At 38.0% G+C, this 27,719-nt stretch overlaps 2 protein-coding genes across 8 annotated transcripts; both read left to right on the forward strand.

Annotated features, from left to right (window-relative positions):
• The first annotated feature begins 415 nt into the window (after positions 1-415).
• On the forward strand, positions 416-16,823 carry rorc (RAR-related orphan receptor C). 5 transcript variants are annotated; one of them, XM_068323334.1, is made up of 13 exons: positions 416-633; positions 747-846; positions 6,230-6,259; positions 13,385-13,470; positions 14,149-14,290; positions 14,377-14,724; positions 14,903-15,004; positions 15,087-15,208; positions 15,449-15,581; positions 15,657-15,764; positions 15,873-15,983; positions 16,429-16,538; positions 16,654-16,823. In XM_068323334.1, exons 2-13 carry the CDS (start codon positions 795-797, stop codon positions 16,816-16,818), a joined length of 1,509 nt encoding a protein of 502 aa, XP_068179435.1. In that variant the 5' UTR covers positions 416-633; positions 747-794; the 3' UTR covers positions 16,819-16,823. The 5 variants fall into 5 exon arrangements, with proteins under 5 accessions (XP_068179435.1, XP_068179436.1, XP_068179434.1 ...); XM_068323335.1 differs by having other exon boundaries at positions 752-846; XM_068323333.1 differs by having other exon boundaries at positions 416-846.
• Positions 16,824-22,059: 5,236 nt separating this feature from the next.
• LOC137601245 (extracellular matrix protein 1-like) lies at positions 22,060-27,565 on the forward strand. 3 transcript variants are annotated; one of them, XM_068323338.1, is made up of 10 exons: positions 22,060-22,365; positions 23,393-23,449; positions 23,823-23,891; positions 23,971-24,030; positions 24,291-24,571; positions 25,338-25,543; positions 25,860-26,142; positions 26,236-26,432; positions 26,694-26,781; positions 26,942-27,565. In XM_068323338.1, exons 1-10 carry the CDS (start codon positions 22,296-22,298, stop codon positions 27,119-27,121), a joined length of 1,491 nt encoding a protein of 496 aa, XP_068179439.1. In that variant the 5' UTR covers positions 22,060-22,295; the 3' UTR covers positions 27,122-27,565. The 3 variants fall into 3 exon arrangements, with proteins under 3 accessions (XP_068179439.1, XP_068179440.1, XP_068179441.1); XM_068323339.1 differs by lacking the exon at positions 23,393-23,449; XM_068323340.1 differs by lacking the exons at positions 23,393-23,449; positions 23,823-23,891.
• The last annotated feature ends 154 nt before the right edge of the window (positions 27,566-27,719 follow it).

The following is a 27,719-nucleotide window of genomic DNA, read 5'->3' on the forward strand; positions in this document are numbered from 1 at the left end:
GTGTCTTGGAGAAGCATTTCAATAGTGATGTAAACCGAGAAGAGATATCGATTATTCATCGTTTTCTTTGTGTCTGCAGTTGTTTTCTGACCTCAGTTAAATAGAGTTATTGCAGGGCATTATTACGCACTCACAGTGAAGAGCCTTGCAGGTTGTTAGAGCCAAAACACACACACCAGCCTGTTGAGAGGGGTTTACGCGGGCCCTCGTCTGGGTTATTTGTAATTGTCCATGATTAACACTAAAAGGTAAAAATTTCCCCCGGGTGCGTGGTATTATATCCACTAACACGGTGGAACATTGCAAGTTGCAGCAACCTGGTATTACCTTTCCCGACTGAACACTATAATGTAAAACCCGAGCCGCTGCTATTACGTAAGAGCCGGTGACATAACTCCAGCCGGGGACGGTCAGGGCGCACGGAGAGCGCAGGGAAGTAGGGGGCACGGCTTGAGGACGGCGGGCCGGTTCCAGCTGCACTCTCTCGAAGGGGAATTATTCTTTGTCCTAAACAACCACACAAGTGTGGGTGTTGAATGATGACCGAGTTGTGGGACCTGCTGTAAGAAAAACGAGATGGCGCTGCATGTTTTCAAATGCCTGCGCCGGCCCGGGCGCTAGAGCAGCCAACAGGTAGGCCTGCTTCATGAGCTGCTTTACATTTCCGTCTGAGTCAAATGACACCTGCTGCTGTTTCAGAACCAGCTGAAATTGCAAATGTGTGACCGGAATGTGGTTTGTGTGAGTTGAGTGTCTGAGTGTGTAGGGCCGCCCGGTGTTTTGACAGGAGAGTTATGGAATATGAGGAGACCGACATGCCCCCAGCTGACACCCCCATCCAAAGAGGTAAGAGGATCCATTACTCAAGTTTTATTCTCCTGATTCCTTTTGAACTGCTGCAGCACCTGTGGTTGAACTGAATTACCTCTGCAAGTAATGGTTGGATCTTAAAAGTTTGTCTCACATGTGCATTTAATATTTAAAATATTTAAAGTGTTATTTAAAGACCCTCTTTCTTGCTCTGTCTTGATCTCCCAGCATGCTGTTCTGCACCTACTCCCACCCACTTGTCCTGCACCATCTGATTTTGTGTTTCTGTTTCCCTGTTTCCCTGCTTTTACCCTCCTTTCCCCCGGCAACCCACCTCATCCTCTTCACTGGGGTGTGGCTAAGGTGCTGTGAGTGGGTAAGAATGGCAGTAAGCTCCACTAATCCTATGGGATTAGTTCTTATTTTTGCTTCTGTTTTTGGTCAGTGCTTTTCTATTGAAAGCCTCTACCTGGCAAAAAATCAAACCATTAGCACTCAAGATAAGACAGACAGCCCCTCTGCAGAAGCCCCTCACAGAAACCCACTGATCACCTTTCCTCCTACTGCTACTGCACGGAGAGACAGTCTGGTAGAATTTCTGTCAAATTTAATGTCGCTGAAGTGAAGAAGATTAGTGTAAGAGCAAGTTTTTATTCCCTTTACCTAAGGATATACATGGAAATCACATCTGAATACAGTAATACCCTTAATAGTCCTGCATTGTACACTTTACTTAGATGTTTACCAATGCCAACCTAATCACGGATGGCTTTGATTAAAAACAAAAGATTATCGGTCCTGCTTGAGAGAGATTAACTGAGATCAGTGCAGAAACAGTTACAAGTCTTAGGTATAAGGACATACCTGCACAAACATGCTTCAGATATCAATTTTTGGGGAATAAAGCGGTAGAAATCTTCCAACTGAGGTGTAATTACACAAGTGCAATCTGTTGCAAGACTTCTGTAAACTACTGTAAGTCTAGAAAAAGAATAATTAAATGAGTGTTTGTTGGATATGTGTGGAGCTATGCAGTTTATCAAGAACTTTTCTGGGGTTTTTTTCATTCATTTTGAAATCTTTAAGGTTTGTTGAATGGGACTCCTGCTACATGTCAGGTTTAAACATAGACTTGATATACAAATAAACAAATTAATTATGTGGATCTCACACTTACAACATTGGTCAGCCTTAACATTATGACTACCTGTCAAATATCATGTAGATCCTGACCCATGGAGACATGGAGACCTTTACAGGTGTGCTGTGATCTGGCACCAAGGTAGCAGCAGGTCCTTCAGGAGCGGGAGCGTCCATGAATCAGACTTCTTTGTCCAACAGATCCAAACACATTCTCAACTGGAGTAAGATCTGAGGAATTCAGAGCCAAGTCAACAGCTCAGACTTGTCCTTGTGTCCCTCAAACCATTCTTCAATTGTTTTTGCTTTGTGGCAGGGTGTATTGTCCATCTGAAAGAGGCCATGGCATCAGAAAATACTGACCACCCATGACTGTCCCTGGTTCACTACATTTCCTTCTTTGGCATTGACACCAACCAGTGCAGATCTGAAACACTGCATAAGAGCTGCAGCTTTGGAGTCACTCAGACTCAACAGTAGAAATCTGAGTTTGGCCCTTGTCAAATGTGTGACACAGACTCCCTTAGACTCCCTCACACTTGCCAATTTTTTCTGTTTGTTATACTTCAACGCTGAGGGCAAAAGGTGCACTGGCTGCCAAATGTATCAGGTGCCATGATAAAGAGATAATCAGTGGTATTCACTTCCCTTGTCAGGGGTAAGTATAATATAGATGATCAGTGTAGTTTGACACCATATATTAATAGTGCATTCAGTACTTTTAACATGGTTCAGTACAGTTAGTCATGCTAAACATATTTACACAGTCTTTCATGTTACACACTTTACTTCTACAAAAGAAAATCTTGGTTTATCCAGATCCACATTGAAGTTCAACTGGTTCCTTTTTGTGATGCCCGTCCTCGAGTTTTGTGAAATATCCCCCTTTAGTTTTTTATAATCCTGTTGACACAGACAAACAGATTGACCAAAATATCACCCCATTTGTAGCAGCCGGAAGAAAATATGATCTCCAGCTGTGGTGATGTTTTAATCTGGTAGATCAGTAGAGTTTCCGAGTGGTTGTAGAGTCTAGAGTCCTGTTCAGAACTGGTTTCCTTTCTGCCTGTTAGGTAAAACTGTTCTTGTTCATGTTGATTACAGATTTTCAAGGATTAGGTAAATTCATATCTTATGCAGAATGTGGATTTGTTTCTGAGCCAATAACAAGAGTCAATGTCTCCTGTTTCTCATGGCCTATTCAGAGATAATCAGTACATTTCCACATTTGTATTTTAAACATAACTTTATATGTATTGTCACCAAATGGTTAACAAAGTATGTAGTGAAGAAGGATGGAAGATTTTAATATTCCATACCTGTAATTTGAGATGTTTTAATATTTGTGGAACATGAATTAGATATTTTAATTGTGTTGTCTTTCTCTGACACTGTTGTGAGCTTTTGGAAATAATTTGAAATACAGCCTATAAAATATTGGCTTTAAATAATTTAAATATCTTAATCTTGCTTTTATTGTTTTGTTTTTGTTTTGTAATTTTATATTGATTCCAACCAATTGCTGACCTTTTTTCTATACTATGCCTTGATTGGGATTCTATATATTTAAAAAAAATGTCAAAAGTTCACACAACTGTGCAACCATCTTGTTTTTAAACACATTCTTGCAAATTATAATTCTGCATCTGAACAATGTTTTGTATGTGATATGTTATGCTTAGATTTATGTTGACTTTCACACATTCACCATAATATCAAGTCAAGTTCCTGACTGATGTACCATTCTTAATAAAAATACTAGTTGTAGTCAATAACCTCCCCAAATATTATGAACATCCGGATCTTTTATTAGATCAGAGCTGACCTTAAGTAAGTAATATATCTGTTTCAATAATACATAAATTTAAAATGTTGTTGATATATATATTTTGGCTACTTTGTGAACATATTTTTAGATTTTGCTGTTTTTTAGCTATTTATCTTGGACATTTAATTTGTGTGATAAAATATGTGTGGCTTCAGTACACTTGTCGTGGCGTATGTGCTTATATTCAGGCAGATTTGTCAGCCTGCCCTGGGTTCAGTGATCTACAGTGTTGTTATGTAATACAGCAACTGTCACATGAGCAGTCAAGCTTAGATATCTGACTGTGGAGACATTGGGGAGATTTTTACCAAGAGGTGTTTGTGGATAAAGATACCGTACAGTACAGGTTGTGTTTTAATGATGGTCGGTTATGTCCTGACTGACAGGTGCATCTTTCGAAACGTGTTAATTCTGTGTCACATTTAATTTATACGGAGGTCGACGTGGGTAACTGCATGACCTGTTTTATTTCACCACCAACCACTGACCACATCGAGTAAAAATTATTTTTAAAAAGTTATCAACATATTTATATATTTCATATGGCTTTGCCTAAAATATAATGTGCTGCATTTGACTTGTGTATTGATAAAATGTGACCTAAAAGAACAATTCAACTGTGTTTTTAATGAAGTCAGTAAGCAGCAATTTCGTTTCCAGGCGAAATGATCTTAATTTTATGGAAAATGTTGTCCAAACAGAGGACAGACAGTCACACTTCTCTACAAAACTTATTTTAAAAATATTTTTTAAGCAAGGAAGAGTCATGAAAATATTTTACAATTGATTTAATAATTAAAAAACTAGAAATAAATTATGCTTACATCAATTTTAAGAAATACCTTTAAAAAAAATTCGACATTTTTTTTCTTCAGAAACTCAGCTGTGTAGTGAAATTTCTGAACATTTTCCATTTCTGGGTATACTGCTCTGCTTTCATTCCATGCTTTCTGCTTATGAAGCAAAACCAATTTGATGATGGGAGGAAAATAGTGGAAACCACAGAGGGCCTGATGTAGCGCCATGCAAAGCCTGAGTAGCTCTACATCCTCCATTGATAGTTATCTACTCTGCCTTTAAGCCTCTCTCTCTCACATATACACACACACACACACACACACACGCACGCACGCACGCACGCACACACACACACACACACACACACACACACACACACACACACACACACACACACACACACACAATTCCAGAATAACCCCCTTGGTGTACACTCTCATCTGTCCACATGCAACTGCAACTCTCATAATTGCGGTCAAGCAGTCAAACAAAAAAGGACATGTTGCTTCACAGACACCCACTTTCCTCTGCTTTCATCTGAGGGTGCTGAATAGTCACGCAAATTTAAAAATAACACACACTAGTGTGAATTGAAATATCTTTGCTATATTTGATGTGTTGTCATTAAGGTTTTCAGCCACAGATGAATCTAAGACCTGGTATAAATTGAAGCCTGGGTTAGCATTTGGTGTATTAATTAATATTAATTCTTTGATTAAAACTTGATCAAGTAATTTTCATGATTGCACACTGGTTGAGTAACATGCTTATAATGCATATTGTGAGTTATACATTTCATTAATGGTTTTCTCTTATTTTAGTATGGCAAGACTTTGTAAAGCTGCTGCTGTGTAGTTCAAAATACTCAGGATTAAACGAGTATTTGAAATTGCAAGTCCTGCATTTAAGAATTAACTTCACTAGCAGATGTACCAAATATGAATGTACACATTATGTAGTATGCTCCGTTTACTCCCCAACATATGAATGACTGTTGAGATCCAGTTTGTCCACCTGTCATTTTCTTGTAGACACTGCTCACAATTGTCTTGTCTACATCCACGTATCAGCCTTGCAGGTCACAGGTCCACAACAAATACATTTACTATGATAAACATTTTTATCTACAATGTTCTGCTTGTTTTTGTTTTCATGGATATCTCATGGATATTTTATGTTTTTCCATGGCGATCTTCAAAACTACACATTCTACCTCATCAAACTTCACACAAATTAATCATGGAACTACAGTTGTTCAGTATTAGCTCAGTTTCTTTATTTTCTTCAAACTTATTTTTTCAGGTGAAGGGAACGATAATCTTTGTGACGAATGTTAGTCATCTTTCCCGTATCAAAACAAGACGTGTTACTCTAGGCTAAGCAAGGAGCAGTGGAAATGTCCTATTATGAGGCATGAGTGGCACAAAGTTTTTGGAGATGATGAGGGGATACCATAAGTCATCTTCACAGGAACCCCGTTCTATTATTTGACATTATTTACGTCATCTGTCATGTGACTTTAGTTAAGGAAAGGTTCAGTGTGACAGTTTGACAGTTTTACTTGAGTTTAAGTCATGCAAAGACTGTAAGTGCTCTAGAATAATAATCAGTGTTGTATATTTTTGATTAAGTGACTTCTTTTTTGTCCCTCAGGAGGAGCTGTGTCAAAGAAGACTCATTTGAGTAAGTTCTCGGTGTGATTCTGCATCTGTGTTAGCATGCATGTGTATGTTGGTGTGTGGTGCTGACATTGCTGGTGTTTGTGCTAGATATTTGTGCATGCATTGGGGTTAACTTCATAGTTAGTGAACATACAACGTTGCACCTGTACGGCAAGAGACACGCAATCATACACGGATTATGGTGTCGCTGGAGTTGGGCTATTAGCAACATGGTGTGTGCCGCACCTGTGGTGCCCTCCTCTCTCTCTCTCTCTGTCTCTCTCTCTCTCTCTCTCTCTCTCTCTCTCTCTCTCTCTCTCTCTCTCTCTCTCTCTCACACACACACACACACACACACACACACACACACACACACACACACACGCACACACGCACACACGCACACACCGCTATTCGGTTTGGCATCTGAGTGCAGGTGACAGTGATAGTGTGTAATCTTTTTTTAACTTCTCTGGTGTAACACTTTCTACCACAGTTGAGGCACACCTGGTTGTGTTATCAAATGCGAAAACTCCGTATTTAACACATCACCAACCTTTTATGTAGGAGGTCTGATGATGAAACAGCCATTTTCTATCACAGTTCTCTTGATTGTTACTGTGAGTGAGTGAACATGTGCTGTTTATTTAACAACAGTGGTGCCTCTGCAGGGTTGAGAGGATGGAGGAATCGATAAGGACGCGATTATTTTGTGTACTGGCTTTGCAGGAGGTGTGTGGAGTGAGTGAGAGAGTCGTGGTCTTGTGTCTCTCATTCTTTCATCGGTATGGCAGAAGAAGGTGGAAACAGGGAGAAGATAACTCTGTTAAGGATAATTCTTTAGGGACCTCCTCTGTATTTGAGCATTTCCACATTCTTATACTTTTTAATTCTATTGGACTACAGCAGCATAGATTGGATTACATTTCTAACATACCAAGTAACCAGTTACTTTGAAAGTCAAGGCTTGAATTACAATGAGCCAAATTGTAACTGTCTTCAGCTTGAATGAGATGTATAAGAAATTTAACAATGTGTTGGTGCTGCTATATCTCAATAAGACACATCCATAGACATTTATATTTATCACAGTCAGTGCATCGAAACATTTAAAAGCATCACCAGGATCAGCAAAGGACAAGTTGAAATTAAATGAGCTAAAGTAATGTTTCTGTCATTACTGTTGAACATTATTTTTAAATTCTCAGGAGAACTCTTCATGGTTCCAGACAATATGAACTTTTTTTTACTTGTGGTGCAACACGAGGGGGTGAAGGATAGAACAAAGGTATGGAAAAAGTACCTAGAGAAAGATGGCAGGGTATGGGACAGTCCCCCCTTTCTATGTCTGTCTCACTCTCCTCTCTCTCTCTTTCTCTCTCCTACACACACACTCACACACACACACACACACACACACACACACACACACACACACACACACACACACACACACACACACACACAAACTAGGAAGGTGAGGCGGTGACTAACTCAAAGGTCTTAATATGTGCACTAAAGCTGCAGTCAGCCATCAACCCCGCTTGCTGAAGGACGTACAAAAAAAGAATGATTAAAGAGTGAATAGGTGGTCAAAATCTCTTCATAAGTGACACTAGTGTCAGATATTGTGAGAGAAAAAGTGAGTTTGTGAAAGTGGGACAGACATCTGACAGAAGAGGAGTAGTGAGGATGATGCGAGGTAGGGATGAAGTTCTTGTGTGTGTGTGTGTGTGTGTGTGTGTGTGTGTGTGTGTGTGTGTGTGTGTGTGTGTGTGTGTGTGTGTGTGTGTGTGTGTGTGTGTGTGTGTGTGTGTGTGTGAAAACTGTGAAATATATTTTATCATGGAGATCAATCACATTTGTTTCTGTCCTGTCTATTTTCTAGGTGCATTCTGTGATATGATTTAAACTAAAAATGGTGTTATGTTTCTGATGAAGCAGTGAGTTATTATCAAGCTGTCAATTTATGTTACGTATGAGTCGAAACAGTTTTGTCATTTTTTAAAATCAAATATAAAGTCATTCGAGCAGAATGTGGCGTCTGCAGATAAAAATCCTCAGTCTGAATGACTGAGCTCTTTTCTTAAGATCCCCAATATGATGGATCTCCTTGTTGAACTTGAATCTTTCACTTCATGACTGGCTCTAAATTTCCGAACTTCACTATCATTTTAAATTATCTTTTTTAATGAATTTTCTTCAGTATTAGAGCTTTAATCAGACAATAAATTTTTAGTCAGTTTTGTACACACACACTCGCATGCGCACGCACACACACACACACACACACACACACACACACACACAGACACACACATATTTCCAACCGCTTTACCCTTGCAACGTGTACAATGTAAATTTTGTTTCATTTAAAATCTTCTGCAAAATGCATTTTGTTTATATTCATCATATCACAGTAATAGATGCTATAATTAATAGGTCCAAGAAAGAGCTTTGCAAAAATAGGTGATATAGTATTTGAGATGTCACAGTATTTTGCAATGCTCTTCAAGATAATGGCCATTAATAACCATAAGGAGAATACATACACACAGCATAAGAAAAATAGAGGGGAAAATAAAAACTCAAAATAAATATTTATTGCTAACCTTAAGCAAGTTGTTTACACACGTTCCAGCAATGCATACACATACACACACTCTCACACACACATTTGCAGCTGCTTTTTAGATGGCGCTTAGATGTAGCATATCTCAGCCCTGCAGCTGTGTGGATTCTGTTCATGAAAGTCAGATTATGCATTTATATATTCTTGTTTCTTCACTTGATCAACTTGTCTAGAAATACAGTTACGATGCACCTGATATTATCAGAATGTACACACACACACACACGCACGCACGCACGCACACACACACACACACACACACACACACACACCTTTCATAAAAAATTTTTGTTGTTGTGTTGGGGCTCCTGCGTAAATTCTCAACAGTTTTTTGTTACAAAGGATTTCCTTGTTCCTTTGGGTGAGCAGATCTATGCAGCACTTCCAAAGCAGCAACAGTTTCAAGCTTCAGATCAAAGATAAGTTCAAAATCGCAGGTGACACAATCCCCCAGAAAATATGCTAAATGTGCAGTTAGGCTGATTCATACCCTTTAATACTGTCAAAACACGACAGATTTCAAACACCCCCAAAGTCAGCCCCACTTCAAAGTAAAATATGGTAAGTCTGATGATGATTAGTTTTCAGATCAGCTTTGAAATTCATCAGATAAGGCACTGTAGGTAGTTTTTCTCACTCAGATAATGAATGAAACTTTTGTTTGAAAAGTTCTCACGTTTTGGAGTTCTGTTCCAAAACATAAAGATATTTAACACCCACTGACCTGCAATCAGGACTGAAATATATGTAACCAGAAGCATGAGAAAAATACTCAATACAGAAGAGAAGAATCAGATAATGTTATCAACTCTGTCTTCCTTATTTTTCCTTTTCTTTGACTGAATTTTATTTGTTTTTTTTAGTTTTTAAATAAGGGTAAAGAAAGTGAAATCCTAAAGTACATCTTCACATAAAGGAAATTAATTGTAAATGGTTTATTCTAATAGTTATATGTTCAGCAATTTTTGGAGTTTTTACAAATGTTTTTTCTGGTTTGTTCAGCAGAACCAAGGAATCTGTTTAGTTTATATAACCATCGTCATTTCTATATTCTGCATTACTACGATTACTGTTAGAATTGTTACATTTATTATTACTACACATTCTATTGTAAAATAAATGTGCGCAATCCTCATGTTTAATCAATTAAGTCAGTGGATTAGAAAATATTAAAAACGGCAACCATGACTATTTTTTGTGAGAGTAACTCGAAGACTTATTCAAATGATTTAAAACTGTATAATGGAAAAGATATAAAAGTATGTTTAAAGTGATAAAGACGTGATGATTTAATTACCTATAATTTATGAACAGCGTGTTTTTGAGGGATTAATCCTATGTGTGTGTATTGGTGCGTGTGTGTGTGTGTATGTGTGTGTGTGTGTGTGTGTGTGTGTGTGTGTGTGTGTGTGTGTGTGTGTGCGTGCGTGTACTTGTTTGCAGTTTTGGTTGCTTGTGTACCAAAAGTAAGCTTCCGTCAGAGGAAAGTTGAGGTTTTTTTGTCAGTTTACAGTGGTAAGAACAGACTGCTGACAAAGTGATTTTATCCGGAGTGATGAGTTGAGTTGAGCGTGTCAGTCTGTACTGCACCCCCCCACCCACCCATCCACCCCTGACACACACACACACACACACACACACACACACACACACACACACACACACACACACACACACACATACACAGATCAAACCTTTTTTTTTTCTTTTTTCCTGTGATGTTCTCAGTTTTCAGTATTTGAATATTTAAAGTGAATACTTCTTTTTAGGCATGCTATTTATTATGTTTTATACTCAAGCGCTATTTGTGAAATTATGAACAAACTTTTGTCACGCATTATACAGTTACGGAAACTTTTATTTCTGTGTGTCAACACAGATAACTGCTTTTAAAGTAGAGGTGAGGAAGCCATTGATAACTCGGTTTAGTTGACATAAATCATTCGGTCTTTCTTGATACGTCTGTATATTTTTTTATTTGGAAGTGCATGAGGTGTTATTTTATTTTGTCAGACAAACGAAATTGCGTCAAACATCCTCACTTCTTTATCCAGCTCATAGCTGTTGAATAATTACTGAATAATTACAGAATGAACATTTTGATTTGAACATAACAACCTCTTCTTTTTTTAACACTTAACACTTGATGTCTTAGTTGTTAACCAACTAAACTTCTTCTTCTTCTTCTTTTCCTTTCGGCTTTTCCCTTCAGGGGTAAACCAACTAAACTAAATAGTGTTAATTGACTATAGAGCACAATTAATCTTCATTTCAGTCATTGATCACTGTCATTGAAAACAAAAATAGATTAAAAACTACAAAATTGTTTTTCTAAATTGTAATTTAACATTGCAGGTACAAAGAAGGAACTATAATTACCATTGTTATTACAAGTAATTGCAAATAAATTACTGATGCTGCTCTTTTTTGTTAGATAAAGAGGACCGTCCCACCTATTTTGATGATGATGACTCTAATGAATATGATGAGCTAACTGATATTAGATTCAAATATTGTTTTAACCCAAGATTTTTACAAACTTGTATCAAACTGCTTATCCTGTGGAAGTAAATCCCATCGATTAAGATTTTAAGCTCATTGCTTAAGAGTTTAAGGAATGAAGCAGTAAAAAAAGTGAGGTTTTTGATTCATGTACATATATTTATAGTCTTCTGTGTCACTAACATAAATATATGTAAGAATCACATTTAATAATTAAAAAGACAATAAAGGTTGGTATTTCTGTATGTTTTGTTTCATACATGCATGCGTTGAATGACATGCTGCCATTAATATGAGAATTGTCAGAGCTACTATATGACTGCATAGAAAATTTCTGTTGGTGCAGTTTGCGTGGATGAGGTGTGTTTGTCTGCAACTGGTGTGCGTGTGTGTGTGTGTGTGTGTGTGTGTGTGTGTGTGTGTGTGTGTGTGTGTGTGTGTGTGTGTGATTGAACAGTGAAAGGTTGTGGGTCACAGTGGATTTCCTGTTTTTTGAGGTTGACAATCAGAACTGAAATAATGATAAAACAGAGACCACTCATGTTCCCACCTCCTACCCATCATTGCTAGCAGAAAATGTCATGTTCTTGTCGTAGTAACTTTATCAGCAAAATACTGTATAATTTGCAGGCAATGAGATTTTACTTAATTTTAATATAAAATACAATTTTATTTTTTTAGACAGGCATCCTTGTTGAATCGTTCAAATATTTTCATCACGTCAAATCTAGACATTAATCATGTCTGTTACAAAGAATGTCATTTCTTACTAGTTTTTAATTTCTTTTATGATTTCTCTGTTCCTCTGCACTTCACCTCAGACCCTCCTCATCTCTCGATCCCTGTGGCACAAGATAAAGAGGGCAATCATTGACACACTAACACACACTTCTGATTGAACCTTTGAACAAGTCTGACACAGTTATACACGGAAACAAGTCTACGGTAAATAAGCATCCTTATGCAGTAGGACTCACAGCTTCATTTGCATTTGTGGAAGGAAAAGAGATTACTAGAGCAGATAAGGGATATACTGTCACAACAAAATGACAATATTATACACTCTGATTTCTAGATGTGTGTTATCGATCAATACTAAAAATAAAAATGTTACATTTTATTGAATGCGTGTTTGTTATATATTTGATTTATCAACACTAAATATATTTATTTTCCACAAAGTGAAATTTGAGTTTGATAGAAATCACACAAAGGTGGAAGACTGACTCGTCTGAGTCTTATTAGATATCAGGGGCATTTCAGAGGGGGGGCGGGAGGGATGGCCATTACTGGCAGTGATGAAGGAGAAAGAGTGCATTACTGGCAATTGTGTCTCTCATGAGCGAGACAGAGAAGAATTAACAAAGAAAGATATGACATGAAAGAGGGACAGTCAAAATGAGAAGATGCCAGTTAACCACTTGAAAGCACTCTGAGGTTGACACCTTCATTTCTCCGCTTCTCGCCATCTGCAGATATTCCATATCCTCAGAAGAATCTCTTTTGGTTGTATTTGACATTATTTTGTTCATTTGTTATTAAAGCAGGAAGTGTTTGAGAGGAAAAAACCTTTGGTTCCTCCAGTCACGCAGCGACTGATAGATGTTTAAGGGGATGTCCAATTTAAAACTTTGCTTTCCGGTTTACATGTTGGGTATAATACAGACTATAGGACTGCTTTATGAACTTTTAAATTGTTTATTAATCAGAAAGTATGGGGAGTTTTAAAAAATATAGTTTAAACAATGATGTTTTTTTTAATTTAAATTATTTTGCACAAATGGATTGATAAATCTGCGTTTTGCTTCCTTCTCATCATCAAGTCAGCTGCCTGACACATCAGCTTAAGATCAAGCATATTTGAAATAAATGACAATAACAGACTTCTTATTGGTTGTATGTGATTCAGCTGTTCAGACCCTCTTGATGTGTTCCCTGGGTGACTGTAAAGTGGTACTTTAGAGGAAGAAAGCTGAATAGCGCTGGATGCTAACATATCTGCTTTTATTTCAGCTCAGATTGAAGTTATCCCCTGCAAGATTTGTGGTGATAAGTCCTCTGGAGTGCATTATGGAGTCATCACTTGCGAAGGCTGTAAGGTGAAATCACAGCCTCTGACAATCATTACACAAACACATCTTTTAGTGTTAAAGAAGTTAAAGAAGTGTAGCGTTAAAGATCGATACAGCCTTACTGACAGTGAAACTAAAGCAATGTTTAGCTTACCATAGAAATTGGACATGGGGGGAAATAGCCAGCCTGCACTTAATATCATTAACACTTTTAATGTTTCTATTAAACCAAATAATAATTATAAAATAAAATTAATAGAACCTCCAGTGTGTCATTTCAGTAAAAATGACACTCTAGTGGTTTTATTTAGGTTCACGTCCTAGAGTTTCCATTTGTTATCCTCTGAGGACATAAACTAAGCCACATTCAGTTATTAAAGTCATATCTATGTTATCAAGTTGGAAACTTGATACCACAGCTTCTCTGCCTGAAGTTTATTCTGATATTTATAACAGATCTTTGGAACAGCAGTACTTTGCTATGTGTTTATGTCCATCAGACAGCAGTAGCAGACAGGGATTACTAATATAAGAAGTACATTTTTTTATTTTTTGCCACCCATGAGCTGAAAATTAAATCAGTGTCATATGTTCTCATTCACCAGTTTTATATAGTGGCCATATTTTAAACCAAAGTTCTCAAAATCAATCCTGCTATCTACCAAAAAAAACCTGTTTGGCTCTTCTAATGTTCCTGTGCCTCAGGGATTTTTCCGACGTAGCCAGCTGCCTACTGTGTCCTACTCCTGCTCCAGGCAGAGCAACTGTCAGATCGATCGGGCCAGCCGCAACCGCTGCCAACACTGCCGTCTGCAGAAGTGCCTGGCACAGGGCATGAGCAGAGACGGTGAGATGCAAACACTCTGAAATGTCAACCGTAAACGTCATTCATAGCCTCTCATTACTCCGGATGCTCTTTGTTATCGTCCTTAGCGGTGAAGTTCGGACGGATGTCCAAACGCCAGAGGGACTCTCTGATTGCTGAAGTGGAGAGGCACAGGCAGCAGCAGCAGCAGCAGCAGCTTCAGGAAGACACCCAGGCCGTCTTCTCTTATGCCACCAAAGCCCGTCAAGACCGCTCCCCACAGCTCCTTCAACCCTTGACCTACTCCTTCACTGGGGAGAACGAGTTGCTGTCTTACACGGCTGATGTTCACCCTTACCTGGTTTGCTCCTCAAATGAGTCACAAGTGACAAGTATGATCTACCGAGGCTCAGGAGTCACTCCCGCATTGAGATCCCAGGGTCGTGGTGACAGCAGCGGACACCCTGATATAAGAGGTGATGCATTTGTGTGTGTGTGTGTGTGTGTGTGTGTGTGTGTGTGTGTGTGTGTGTGTGTGTGTGTGTGTGTGCAAATGTGTGTTTGTGCAAATGTGTGTTTGTACTTCCTACATAGTTCCCCTCATGCTCTTCTGCATATTTCTTATTTTCTTCTTTTATGACTGTTCTACACCAGGATTTGACTCAAGACAACTCTCTCATGATCTAATGGGGATTCATCCCTATAACCCTCTGGATGATCCTTATAGCCTCTATCCTCACTCTTTAAGAAACATTGGTGAGCAAACAGTGAATTTGTCTAACATACATTTAAGTGAGTTTTGTCTTTACTCATTGAATGTTATGGGGTTTTTTTGCAGATGAGTTGTGTGCCAGCATTGTGCGTTCCCACAGAGAGACCAGCCAGTGCAGGGTTGAGGAGCTGCAGGCTCTTAAATGGAAATTGTTCAGCAGAGAGGAGATCCAAGCCTACCAAAATAAAGTAAACCAATCCAGCAACAGCTCTTCTTAGATTTAAACTAGTATTTGTGTTACTGTCTGAGGTACTCTTAAAGCAAAACATGACAATTTCGATGACGCTACTTTCAGTTCATCAAAGAGAAAAATAAGATGTTTCATCTTTTCTCCTTTTCCTGTATACCTCTCTGTAATCACAAAGACATTTATGTTGATTTACATTGATTTGTCAATCCTCTGGAATTTAATGTTATTTCACTTTCAGTCAGTAGATGAGATGTGGCAGCACTGCGCCAACCGACTGACTGAAGCTGTGCAGTATGTGGTCGAGTTTGCAAAACACATCCCAGGTTTTAGAATGCTCAGTCAGAACGACCAAATTGCTCTCCTGAAGACTGGTAAGTTTACCTGTCGTTTACATCAAGCGATTGTCAATCACAATCACTGATCCATTTCTTTTATTTTTCCATCAGGTTCTATGGAGGTGGTTCTAGTCAGGATGAGTCGGTTCTTCAACACAGACAACAACACTGTCTACTTTGATGGGAAATTTGCTGGAGCTGAAGTCTTTAAAGCTTTAGGTGAGTGTTCATCCACTCATTTCTACTTACCTGATATCATCTGAAAATATCTTGAAAAAAAAATAAAAATTTGGTATTTTATAAATTCTTTGTGGTTTCTTTCTGCAGCATGTGGTGATTTAATCACAGCAGTGTTTGATTTTGCTCATGGTATGTGTGCTCTAAAGCTCACGGAGCATCAGATTGCTCTCTTCAGTGCTCTGGTGTTGATCAACACAGGTAAGATCAATTAATTTAATGTCAAAATCAATTTAATTTTGTAGAGTTCTATTTTTTTATAGGATGCACCCAGTCTACACTTTAAGTTTGAAACTGATCTGTTTTAGTACTGCAGCAAAAATTTTTACAAATATTTTATTGCATGCACGTGACCATTATCGGCCCTCCAGCCCTTATATACCTGTATAGATTTACATTTTTGCCATATTAATACATTCTTCAGAGAGTGCTGCAATACCGCTGTATTACATGTTGCATTGTTTTTTCTTGCAAAACCCCTAATTATATTTAAAATTGTACACCAGAGTGGTGTGCTCCTTCCACTTGCTTGTTCAGGTTAAAACAAGCATGCAAGAGTCTACTTTGTGGAGCTATTCACACAAAGTGAATTAGGTTGTGGTTAGGCATTTTTAATAATAAATCTTCATTTTATCTTTCTGTGAAGACCGCCCTTGTCTAGAGGATAGAGGCAGGGTTCAGCGTGTGCAGAGAAGTGTGGAGTTTGGACTCAGACATATTCTACACAGAGACAACCAAGAAAGTCTAATGCAGAAGGTACTGTCACTTTACAGCAGATAGTTTGTCTTTATTCTACTACAAATTTTTGAACTTTGTAGTCAATGCAATGGAAGAGTTCACATGTCTGAATGTGTTTGTGTCCTTCCTGTAGCTGTACCAGAAGATGGCAGTGTTGCGTTCACTGTGCAGTCTGCATATGGAGAAGCTGCGCTGGTTCAGTCAGCGTTACCCGCTCACTGTTCACTCTCTGTTCCCCCCACTCTACAAAGAGCTGTTCGCCTCTGAGGCAGAGCTGCTGCCAGGGACCACTCGCTGAGGATTCACTATAGTATACAACAACAACAACACACACACACACACACACACACACACACACACACACACACACACACACACACACACACACACACACACACACACACACACACACACACACACGTATTATGCATGATGTTTAGTTTAATAATTACTTCCTGACAGAATCTATTTTTCTAATAATGAATATAAATGGTAAAAACTCAAAATTTTGTCTTAAAGATGTTATTTAGGTTTTACCAAACATAAAATTTAATATTTTTGATGGAGAGGGAAAAAAAAGTTGGGCTTTCATTGTCAGACAGGTGTATTTTATATCCAGATTTTGTGTCTGTCTACTGTGTCTCTGTGAGTTTGGAACATACAGACTCCAAGAAGCTGGACACCTTTTGACCGCCGGAATTCAAAAATTACTTTAAGACATGGTAGTCAGCTTTTATCAGGTTTTTTTGCTAGATGTTTTGTGAGAAATAAAAATAAAATAGGTAAAGTTAAAGTAAAAAGGTTAAGACTCGAGGACAGAATAATACAGTTAAAAAAAGCTTGAAGAGCTTGAAAAATAAAAACACAATACACACCTATCATACATTTCCACAATAAAAGTAGTATCATATAACAATACCAAAATGAAATAAAATAATCACTATGTGTGCACACCTCATTCACAAACATACCTGATTACCATGTCCACGTTTTCAACTTGAACATGACTATAGTAGGTATATCATTAATTTACTGTTCCTTTTATGTTTGTGAGCTCCATAGATTTTAGGTCCTCCTGCTTCAGTTACATGTTTCAGCCTCAAAGGACAAAAGAGATGTTTTAGCTGCTATTGATTTAGTGCATGCACTGGGGGCTGAGAGTCTAAGAGGCCATAGTGCATGCAGGGAATCCAATGAAGCTTATCAAAATATATCCGATGCTCCAAAGATTGCTCCAGGCTAGACTGAGATATTATATCAGGCTTTCAATGGCCTGCACATTAGGCTGTGCTCAGAAAAAAATCATAATTACCACCATCGGTGCATCATGACTGTCAGATTACACTGTTTCACAAATGTTATTTGAATGTTTTTGTGTTGCATAACAAAACATGATTAGGTGAAAGACGTCCTAGTAGACTCTTATTAACACACACACACACACACACACACACACACACACACACACACACACACACACACACACACACACACACACACACACACACACACACACACACACACACACACACAAGCTAAAGGCAACCAGCATTTCTTGTGAGAGAAATGTCTTTCCTCAGGTTGATGTCGTCCCACACTGACCAATACATGTCTCAAAGCAGCGGTACCTCAAGAATCCTGTCCTTCTTGAATGAATCCTCACAGGCTTTTGCATCTTTTGAACTTTGAAAAGCTGTTGCATTAAATGTAGAAAAAATATTCAGCATAAAAAATGTGGAAGTGTATTTAGTCTTTCATTTGTGTGTTAACTTTTCTAATTATTCAGATTAACTTGCTTCTGTTGTGTTTTCTCTTCATATCTTTGAATAAAGCCACAAGTAAAGAGAGACTGATGAGAGGTTTCAGCATTAAATACTGCATATCAGGATTTAGTCCTCCCTCTTCCTGGAACAGCTGAATAATAATGAATTCCATGTAAAACTTTTAATAAACTTCTGAAGCTGTGAGACCAAGCAGACACAGTATCTTTGTTTATTTGAAGAAAAATGTGACACATAAACTGAGCTGTAAGACTGAGACGTGAGAGAATAATCTCCTGTTATGATAAGAAGAAATCAAGCGGAGCTCTGAAGCAATGAACATGATCATCCTTCTCTGAATCATGGTGAAGTCCCTTCCTCCCAGATGTCCTGTTCCAGCTGCAGCAGCATTAACATAAAGGAAGCAAGTAATAGTCATCGTACATGACCCGTCACCATATTCTGTTTGTGTCATCAAGATGTAAAAAACAGACCCTGTTGCTAACCAACTTATAAGAAAGAAAATTAAAAGACTGAGGCAGATAGATGTTATAAACATCTTATTTTCTTATAAAATACCACTCAAAGAATTTTTGTTAAATGTATGTCAAGTCATGCTAGAAACTGCTATAGTCTTGTTCAGTCTTGTTCACTTTTGTGAGTGTGGATTTTTGCTTTGATATTTAACTTTGAGTCAGAACAGGCATGTCTCGAGATATACAGAGGCAAGCTAAATGTTGCATGACTGTTACCTCCAAAATATAGAGAAACAAACTGGAAAAATTACTCATTGGTCGTTTTTGCCAAGTTAGTGGCTTTTTTTTGCAGCTTTGTTGCAATAGGATACATTTAAAAAGTTGCATTCAACTCTGAATGTTGCCTTACAAAAAGCAGTTGTTTTTGTTCAGTGTGATTATGAGAGAGTGTTTTGCTGCCCTGCCAGGGCTTGTTTGCCATTCTTTACTCCCTGAGTCCTCAGGGGAATTTCTACCCGGGACAAATGCTTCTGAACTGCTTGCAGACCCCATCACTCACACCCACCAACTGAAGCTTTTCTCCTGATATGTACTGTATATGATGGGAAAGAGCTGTGAGCAGAGCAGTAAAGACAGGATGATCCTTCCAGTTTAAGCTGTGGCCTATAGAGTGCAAACTGTAGAAAACTCATTAAACTGCTGCTGCAGCGGGAGTTATACTCCCGTCTTTACAAAAACATGGTGGGAGGGATTGTGTATCAGTTTCCCAGAATGGAATCTGTGAGCTTATATTAACCATGGACTCAAATTCAAACTCAAAAGTTTTGATAATAAGGAGTTTAATGTCTTTAAATGTTAAAGCACATAACATGTTGACATCATGATAGATAAATAGTACACCTATTGTCAGGTAAGATATGACTCATTCTCCCCACACCCCTGAAATTGAAAAGCAGTTATAGAAAACGGATGTATATTGAATGGGCACTCTGATTACCATCCGGAGAGTTACAGCTATCAATATTTCAGGCCCCCAAGCAAAACTTATGAAAAGGGCTCCCAAATAGCAATTCAGATTGTTAAATTCCGTAAAACAACTATAAACCTAGACAAATCTCCCATGAAACCACTTTAAAGATCACTGTCAAAATCCCCAAACCTCCTTAAATGGGGCTTCTTCTGTCTATGTAGCACAGCTGAACATCAGCAGATTGGACACTTGCTGAAAGAGATACTTAGCCTTTCTAAATAACAAAAATCAAAGCAGTGGAAGAACATTAGCACAAAGCCTGTGTTTCAAACCAGTGGTGAACCCTTTATTGGGTGAGTGACTATTTTTGGTGATTTGATTTTCGACATGTTACAGCAGAAACAAGAACCCATGCAGTCAGAGACTGCAACATCCCGCGACACCCCTGAATTAAAATGTTTTACCCTGACCTACTTGCATAGGTCAAAGATCAAAGCTAGTGCTCAGATCTACTTTCATAGATCAAAGCAGTAGCTCTGATCAATGGTCTTACTCACACTGGCCTTCTCCCTCGTCTTTCTATCTTATTCAGCTTCTGAGTGTACAAAAGTTAAAATTTGACCTTGACCTATTGTTTTTGTTTTTTGTTGTTATTATTATTATTATTATTATTATTATTATTATTATTATTATTATTATTATTATTATTATTATTATTATTATTATATTATTATTATTATTATTATTATTATTATTATTATTATTATCTTTCCCAGTCTTATTTTTCCTCAATGTATATTTTCTGTACGAATTCTGTTCTGCTACTGTGATGTCTAAATGATAAATGAAGTATATCTGTCTGTCTGTCTGTCTGTCTGTCTGTCTGTCTGTCTGTCTGTCTGTCTGTCTGTCTATCTGTCTGTCTGTCTGTCTGTCTGTCTATATCTATCTATATATCTATATATCTATGTATCTATCTATGTATCTATCTATCTATCTATCTATCTATCTATCTATCTATCTATCTATCTATCTATCTATCTATCTATCTATCTATCTATCTATCTATCTATCTATCTATCTATCTATCTATCTATCTATCTATTCTCAAGGTCAAGGTCATCACCTCATTTTCATCCCCTTTGCAGCCCGAGTAATGGGCTTTTTGTTTCATCTTTCTATCTGCAACGGTTACGAAGATATTTGGTGGACAAACGGATGGGCAGACTAACGGACAAACACACTAACGCTCACCATTACAATACATCACCGCTTTGAAGTGAGATGTAATAAAATGTTAGATCCTCTAGGAATTTTAAAGTGCAGTGTTTAAATCAGTGTCCCATAAAGGGTTAAATATGTAGCATTATAAAAAAAAAGTGAATTCATAGCATCCCTACTGCATACATTTGAATTACTCTTTCATTTTTGACTGACTGACTTCGTCACAGTTCTTTCCACTCATGGAAGTGGAACAATAAATGATCCGAGACCTTCTTTAAGAGACCAGTGGCTGGGATTCAATGATTCATCCAGTGGTGAGGATGCAGATTTCAACCATCTGAATACCTCTACTTCAAAACCCGCAGAGAAAAACATCCAAGCACAAAGTGCTATCATTTATTTATTTACACACACACATACACACAAACACACAAAAGTAATCCCTCATTACTCGCGGTTAATGCATTCCAGGACCATCCTGAAAAACGAAATTCCGCAATATAGCGATCAACTATTTATTTTATTATTTATGGAAATTTATGAACCCTCACCATACTGATATTAAATCACCTTCTTTCTATCTGTATTACCTTTTCCCACACTCTTAGACTGTTTAAAGCGCTTATGCTTTTTTTTTTTTAAATCACGTGACCTCCTGCTTGCTCCTTCTGATTGGATGCTGAACTGTATTTTGCTGTTGCGCACCTACCGGGTAATGACAATGCAGTTGAATCCAATTATAAATACTGCAGAGTAATGGAAAGAATTTTAAAGTAACAAGAACAAAAAAACCCTCATATTCATGGTTTAAAATGATCTTCTCCTAGGTTTACGTCGCATTTTCAGCACCGATTTGTTAGCGTGCTTCAGGACGAGGCGCTGATTGGCTGAGACGATAATTAACACCTGAGCCTGAGGAAGTGTCCCTTGCTTCGGGGCAGTCACGTTGTCACACGTCCTAGGAGACAGTCTGATCTTCTTTCTCAATAGCAGATCCCAGTTCCCCAAATGAGAACAGCCAGCAGACTTTTTTATGAGTCATGTTGAAAAAACTTCCTCCCACCCTCCCTCTTTCTCCTAGTTTGCCTCACCCAACCTGAAAACTCACAACAACTATAAAAACTGTTTGTGCGGTTGTGGGGGCTCGGTCTCCCAGACAAGACAGCCCGGCGGACTCCACAGGACCAGATTAACGGACCCGGCTGAGCTCGGCCCAGTGGAGTGTGTGTGTGTGTGTGTGTGTGTGTGTGTGTGTGTGTGTGTGTGTTTCTGGGCGGTCTGTGCTCTCTCCCCCAGGACGGATAGCAGCAGCGGCACAAACGCTGCCAACGAGCACCGATTCAGCATGGGTTCCCCTCTGGCTCTGGTCTGCTCCACTGCTCTCCTGTTGGTTGTTGTGAGCTCAGCATCTGAGGGTGGGTTCTGTTATCTCATCATTGTTGTTTTTATTGTTGTTTTTCTCAATCCTGAAATGTCTGTTTTTTGCGCAATAGCTGATCGCCAGGGTCCATGTTTGTTCGTCTGAGTTATTATAAGTGCTGTCTGCCCACATGATTCATGTACAAAATAGACTTCAGGGGATTTCTCTATTTACAGAACTAATGCATCCAATTGCTTACTTCCCTGCAGTACACTTTATTACCTATTTTTTATGATTCAACGTTAAAGTCCTTCTACTTTATGTAACAGGGAAACACATTAGTTACAGACTAAGACAGATAATGGAATACCATGGAAGAATGAAAATAACAAACAGTATGCAATTATTGAAAAGTAGTTTCACTTCAACCAGACCTGTGTGTAATATTTCCTTATTCAGTGCTTACAGAATTGCAAATATGTACTTCTGATTATGGGAATTTTTAAAATATTTGTTAATGGACGTTTATTTGCAATAGATTTCGTTGTGGCAAGTTCTCGCAGACAAATTTTATCTGATCTCTGCGTTACATCATAAAGTGAGAAAGCGTAAACACATCATGAATAATAAAACAATTAAGAATTACTGTAAAGTGCTGAAAATGTTAAATAAAAATGTATCACATAAAAAAATATGCAGATTATTCCTTAGTGCTCATTTTCTGTTTTTATTTTACTTTGCTGTATTTATTGCCTTGTGAAGCACTATGGTAGTCTTTGGGGTTTTTTTAAGCGTGTGATATAAATAAAGTGGATTGGTTTCGTTGGGTTTGGACATAAAGTGATGACTAAGTAAAATATGCAATAGAAAGGCTCATAAAGTGTAGGTCCTGATCCAGACTAAGATAAAACAACATAAATTAAAATATAAAAGCTACCAACTAAAAAGGAATACTATGAACAGGAATGTTCCGTGTGATGTATAAAAACTAAGGGGATGCAGTTATTTCTGCCATAAAGAAATCCAGTTCCTTTGTCAATTTCTGATTCTGTTGCTCTCTCTTTATGGAAACAATCTTATAGACGAGCGCATCCCTGAGCAGCGTGATGTCACCTTTGACCTTGACAAAATCATGCAAGGTGCGTGTCTTCACATATTAGTGCAGAATCTCTGCAAAGACCAATGAGAGTATCAGCTGCTCAAGCGTGGCATTTGGCCAGGCTTTACTACTTTAACTACCAATGTCAGGATGAGGATAAGAGTTTGAGATGAAGTAGAACTCAAGAGACTGTTTACTCATTTCTAAGACTGCTGCAGTTTTTTATACGCTGTATTTGTCTACCTCATGAGAGTAGTACGTTTTTGGACTATTCCCATAGCATGTGAAATCAATAGAGATCCCCTTTATTTTTAGTATAGGTTAGGATAGAATGTGTTCTACTAAAGTACAGTATATAGATACAGAATGAATGTAAAGAAATATTCTTTTAATTAGTCATCTTTCTATTTCAGAGATGCAACAACCAGACTCTATGATGATGCAGAAAGAGATTGACTTCTCAGAGATCCTTGATACTGGAGGCATGCTATCTTCTTTGTTGTAGATTTATTATCACTGCGGCTGTCCAGTAACGATTCATGTCTTTTTTCTTTTTTTTAGAGTTTCCAGTACAACAGATGATGATTTCTTCATCAGAGCACGATACACCAACTGAAAGACGTAAGCTTCTGTCTATCTGCTGCTTATTTATCTGTTGTCTGTCTTTCTGCCCATATAATTTAAAGACATCACTTGGAAAGTAATGTTTAATAGTACAACCTTCATCCTCCTGGGCAACTCTAGAAGGGGTTTTTACACCTGGAGGATGTTTGCATCTATTTTCATCTTTCTTTTCGATTCTTATTTACTCTATCTGTGATAACTTCTTCTGTGAAAGAAGGAACTACTGTATGAACATGATTCCCCTCTGTTCCACTAAGAACATCCTGGCTTTAGCCCCCGTTCCTTTGGTGGTCCTCCGATGATGAACTATCCTGTGCAGTTCCCCCTCGCCCGTCCATCGGCTGACAATCTCCAAGCCATTTGTCTCCATGCTGCTCATCGTCCACACTATCCAGACTCTTACTTTCCTGATTCGGGTTTTGGTCAGCTGAAGCGAAGGGCGAGTGCTGTCAATAAGGCAGAATCCTGGTTTAATACATGCTGCCAAGGGAATGACACATGGGGGAACGAAGCAACACTGTGTTGCGTCATAGAGGCGGTGAGTTGTCACAAGAGTTCACATTGAATATTCAGCCTTTTTTTTACTTTATAAAAAAAGATGATATCCTAGCATCTTGCACAATTTCTGTTCCTCTTCGCTAATTCCTCTTTATTGAAGCTGTTTTCTTGTATTATTTATCTATTTTAAAATACTTCCTCAAGAAGTCATAAAACATAATAAAAAACAAAAGAACATAAGCACCATGGAGATAAACTCTGATCCCAAACAATATGACTTCCTGTTAATAACAATGTTAGCCACTCCATACCTCCTGTAGAGAGGTCTCTAACAGATGTCACATCACATCACGTAATATTTAAATTGTTTTAATTCTTGAAGCTATAACGTATTATTTCTTACTCATTCAGTCTCATTTGTGCAGTTATTCTAAAAATAATTAGGTCATTGCACTTTAGAGACTGTGGTGCACAAAGTTTGGAAACAAAGCTGAAAGCCTTGAATGTTTTCAGTTGATAAGCTCATTACATGCAGCCCTGCCCGACATAACAAACAGGTCTTGGCATGAGCAGCAGTTGGCCTGTCTGAGGGGCAGGCAACAAAACTGTCTGGAATCCTTCAGTGAAGAAACCACTGGTCTACTCTTCCACTTCTGTTTGTTCTTAAGTTTTGTTTCGTACATCTTTAGATACTCTGCATGGTTACATGTGGCCCTTTGACTGATAAGCTCTCTATTAGGAAGACATTCTGTCAATGTAAAAAGGATTAATTCACCCTGATGATGATTTTTCTGTGTTTACTGCAGTGGGAGCTCTCAGTTCAATCCTTCTGTGAGGAGGACGTTTCAGTGAAGGATAGAATTTATGAATGCTGCAAAAAAACTGGCAATAACAGACTAAACTGCTTCCACAACGATGCACCAAACCCGAAGTACATGCCAACACAGGTGGTGCCGATGACAGAGCGTCCCTTTAGTGCTGGCTTCAGCTTTGACCCCAGCACTTGCCAGAGGTATTAAGTGGAGTAAATTAAATGAACTGCAACAGAAATTTTTATTTTGACAATCATGTCTCAGTTAAATTGGGCTTTTTCTTATATATTTATTACTGAATTTCCTTTGGAATTAATAAAGTATATATCTATTATGTAAACAATGTTAAAATTTCATGAGGATGTTTGCTTGTTTACTGTTCAAACAAGTGTTTCATAGGCCATACTGACAGACGTCCTTTTTATCATCTGCAAATAATGAATAGCACCAACCTTATTCTTAAAGGACAAAGGTGCGGATCTGTTATTCTAAACGACATCGCCTCATATTTTATAGGGAATCAACCTCTCGGTACAGTGAGAAAAGAGGACAGAAGGTGGAGATGCCAGCTACTTCGGAGACAGGAAACATCAGATTCCCTCCAGGACGACCCACTGCTGATGTCATCGAATCATTGTGTAACAACCAGAGGCAACGACCTGTTTATACTTTAAAGTGTCTGCCAAGTTCAGGCTACGAATGGCTGGCACGTCAGGCAAAGACTGTTAATCGCATGGAAAAGAAATTTAAATTTTGCTGCAAAAAGAAGAAAGTTGCGCAGAACTGTGCTGATAACAAAGTAAGCATAGAAACATAAACATAAAATGTATATACATTTATATATTAATGTGGTTTTAGTTCCTTTCCTTAACTGTTCTCCTCTTTGTTTTAGTGGCGCGAGGAGCTCAACAAATTTTGCGTGGCTGAGAAGGGTAAAGAGAATACTTTCCGGTGTTGTGCTGGTGTGGCCGATGATCGATTCAACTGTTTCCAACATATTTCTCCTGACCCTCATTATAATATGACCTATGCCACTGAGGAACTCTCCCTCAGCAAAATCTGTGACACTCACAAGCTCATCAAGAGGAAGTAAGAAAGTTCTCCCTGCATCTGTCCAGCTCCTTGCTTTTCTGTTCAACTTCATGCTTATTACCTTGCTTGCTTTGTTTTCTTTGGAATAAGTACACTTGTTTTCTTTCAGTTTTTTTTCTGTTACTGTTACTGAAAATGAATTAATTTCTTGTAATATAATATAGTAAAATATCACCTTGTTAAAGATCCAAACACGTGCACATAGTATAAAAATAAAGTGAATTCACAGACAGGCTGAAAATATCATTGTTATTGTAGGTTTCCTGTTGGACTGCCTCTCGGGAAGTTTGTGAATGAATGCTGCCCCCTGTCTGAAGAAGAGAAGACCAGTTGCTTTCAGCAAAAGGTGAGAAAATCAAACTAGTAAATTCCAAGACAAAGTTTGGCCTGAAAAAAATCTAAATTATATATTAAGAAAAATGAAAGTTTTTTTTGCTATTAACTGAATTCCAGATCTTTTTTAGTGCTCACTCACTTTTTTCTGGCCTTCTTCCCCATAAAATCAGCTTATGGCGATGTCTGAGAAACATTGTTCATCTAGGAAGATGTCTCCAACCATTCGCCGATGTTGTCGCGCAACATCAATGGATTTTCAACAGTGTGTGTCCAAAATAATAATGGATGCTGTCACCAAGGCAACAAAGTTCTCACAAAAGAAGAAGAACAAAGTGTGTCCTCTCATCTAAGTCCTCAACACCTTTTCCAGCCTTTCGTAGTGACTTTGGCCTACTTAGATAGATGGAAAGCTTACAGCAGAGGTGAACTTCAATCAGCTAACAGGAACAGTGATTTGGCTCAAGTCGATCTAGAGCCTTGAAAGAATTTTCAGACTGTGGACAATGTCTAGCTTTATCTACTGCTGGTGTTATTTGCATATTTTCATAGATCACATAAAAAGACTCGCTATCACAAGACATTTATGAAGAAGCAAATACATTGTTAAATGCTTAGTTGGCTACACACAGTTGTTTGGGTTAGTGTACTAATATTTTTATACATTTCTCTTTACATATTGGATTATGAACACTTGGATTGTTTTGAAGGTGCAAGATCACCTATTTTTTTATATATGGGTTTGTGGTTGAGATTATATCTGTATAACAACTAATAAAACACATCTGTAAATGTAACTGTTTTTGTGTTTTTCTTTACTGTGAGGCTTTGGTTGGTAATTTAACTTCAGTGTACCGAGTGCTATACATCTGATGACATGTTTTTGTCAACTAACTAAAAACGTTATACCATTTAACAGACGTTAAAATAACACCAATTTCTGCAGAGTCA

Source organism: Antennarius striatus, chromosome 9, assembly GCF_040054535.1.
Source record: "Antennarius striatus isolate MH-2024 chromosome 9, ASM4005453v1, whole genome shotgun sequence".
Taxonomy (NCBI): domain Eukaryota; kingdom Metazoa; phylum Chordata; class Actinopteri; order Lophiiformes; family Antennariidae; genus Antennarius; species Antennarius striatus.

Excerpts from the sequence above, each read along its gene's own strand:
- LOC137601245 (XM_068323338.1), top strand. The coding sequence starts at position 22,296 with ATGGGTTCCCCTCTGGCTCTGGTCTGCTCCACTGCTCTCCTGTTGGTT. Across the intron at positions 22,366-23,392 it reads TGTGAGCTCAGCATCTGAGG|ACGAGCGCATCCCTGAGCAG; the intron begins GTGGGTTCTGTT and ends ACAATCTTATAG. Across the intron at positions 23,892-23,970 it reads AGAGATCCTTGATACTGGAG|AGTTTCCAGTACAACAGATG; the intron begins GCATGCTATCTT and ends TCTTTTTTTTAG.
- rorc (XM_068323333.1), top strand. The coding sequence starts at position 795 with ATGGAATATGAGGAGACCGACATGCCCCCAGCTGACACCCCCATCCAA. Across the intron at positions 13,471-14,148 it reads TCACTTGCGAAGGCTGTAAG|GGATTTTTCCGACGTAGCCA; the intron begins GTGAAATCACAG and ends CCTGTGCCTCAG. Across the intron at positions 15,005-15,086 it reads TCACTCTTTAAGAAACATTG|ATGAGTTGTGTGCCAGCATT; the intron begins GTGAGCAAACAG and ends GTTTTTTTGCAG.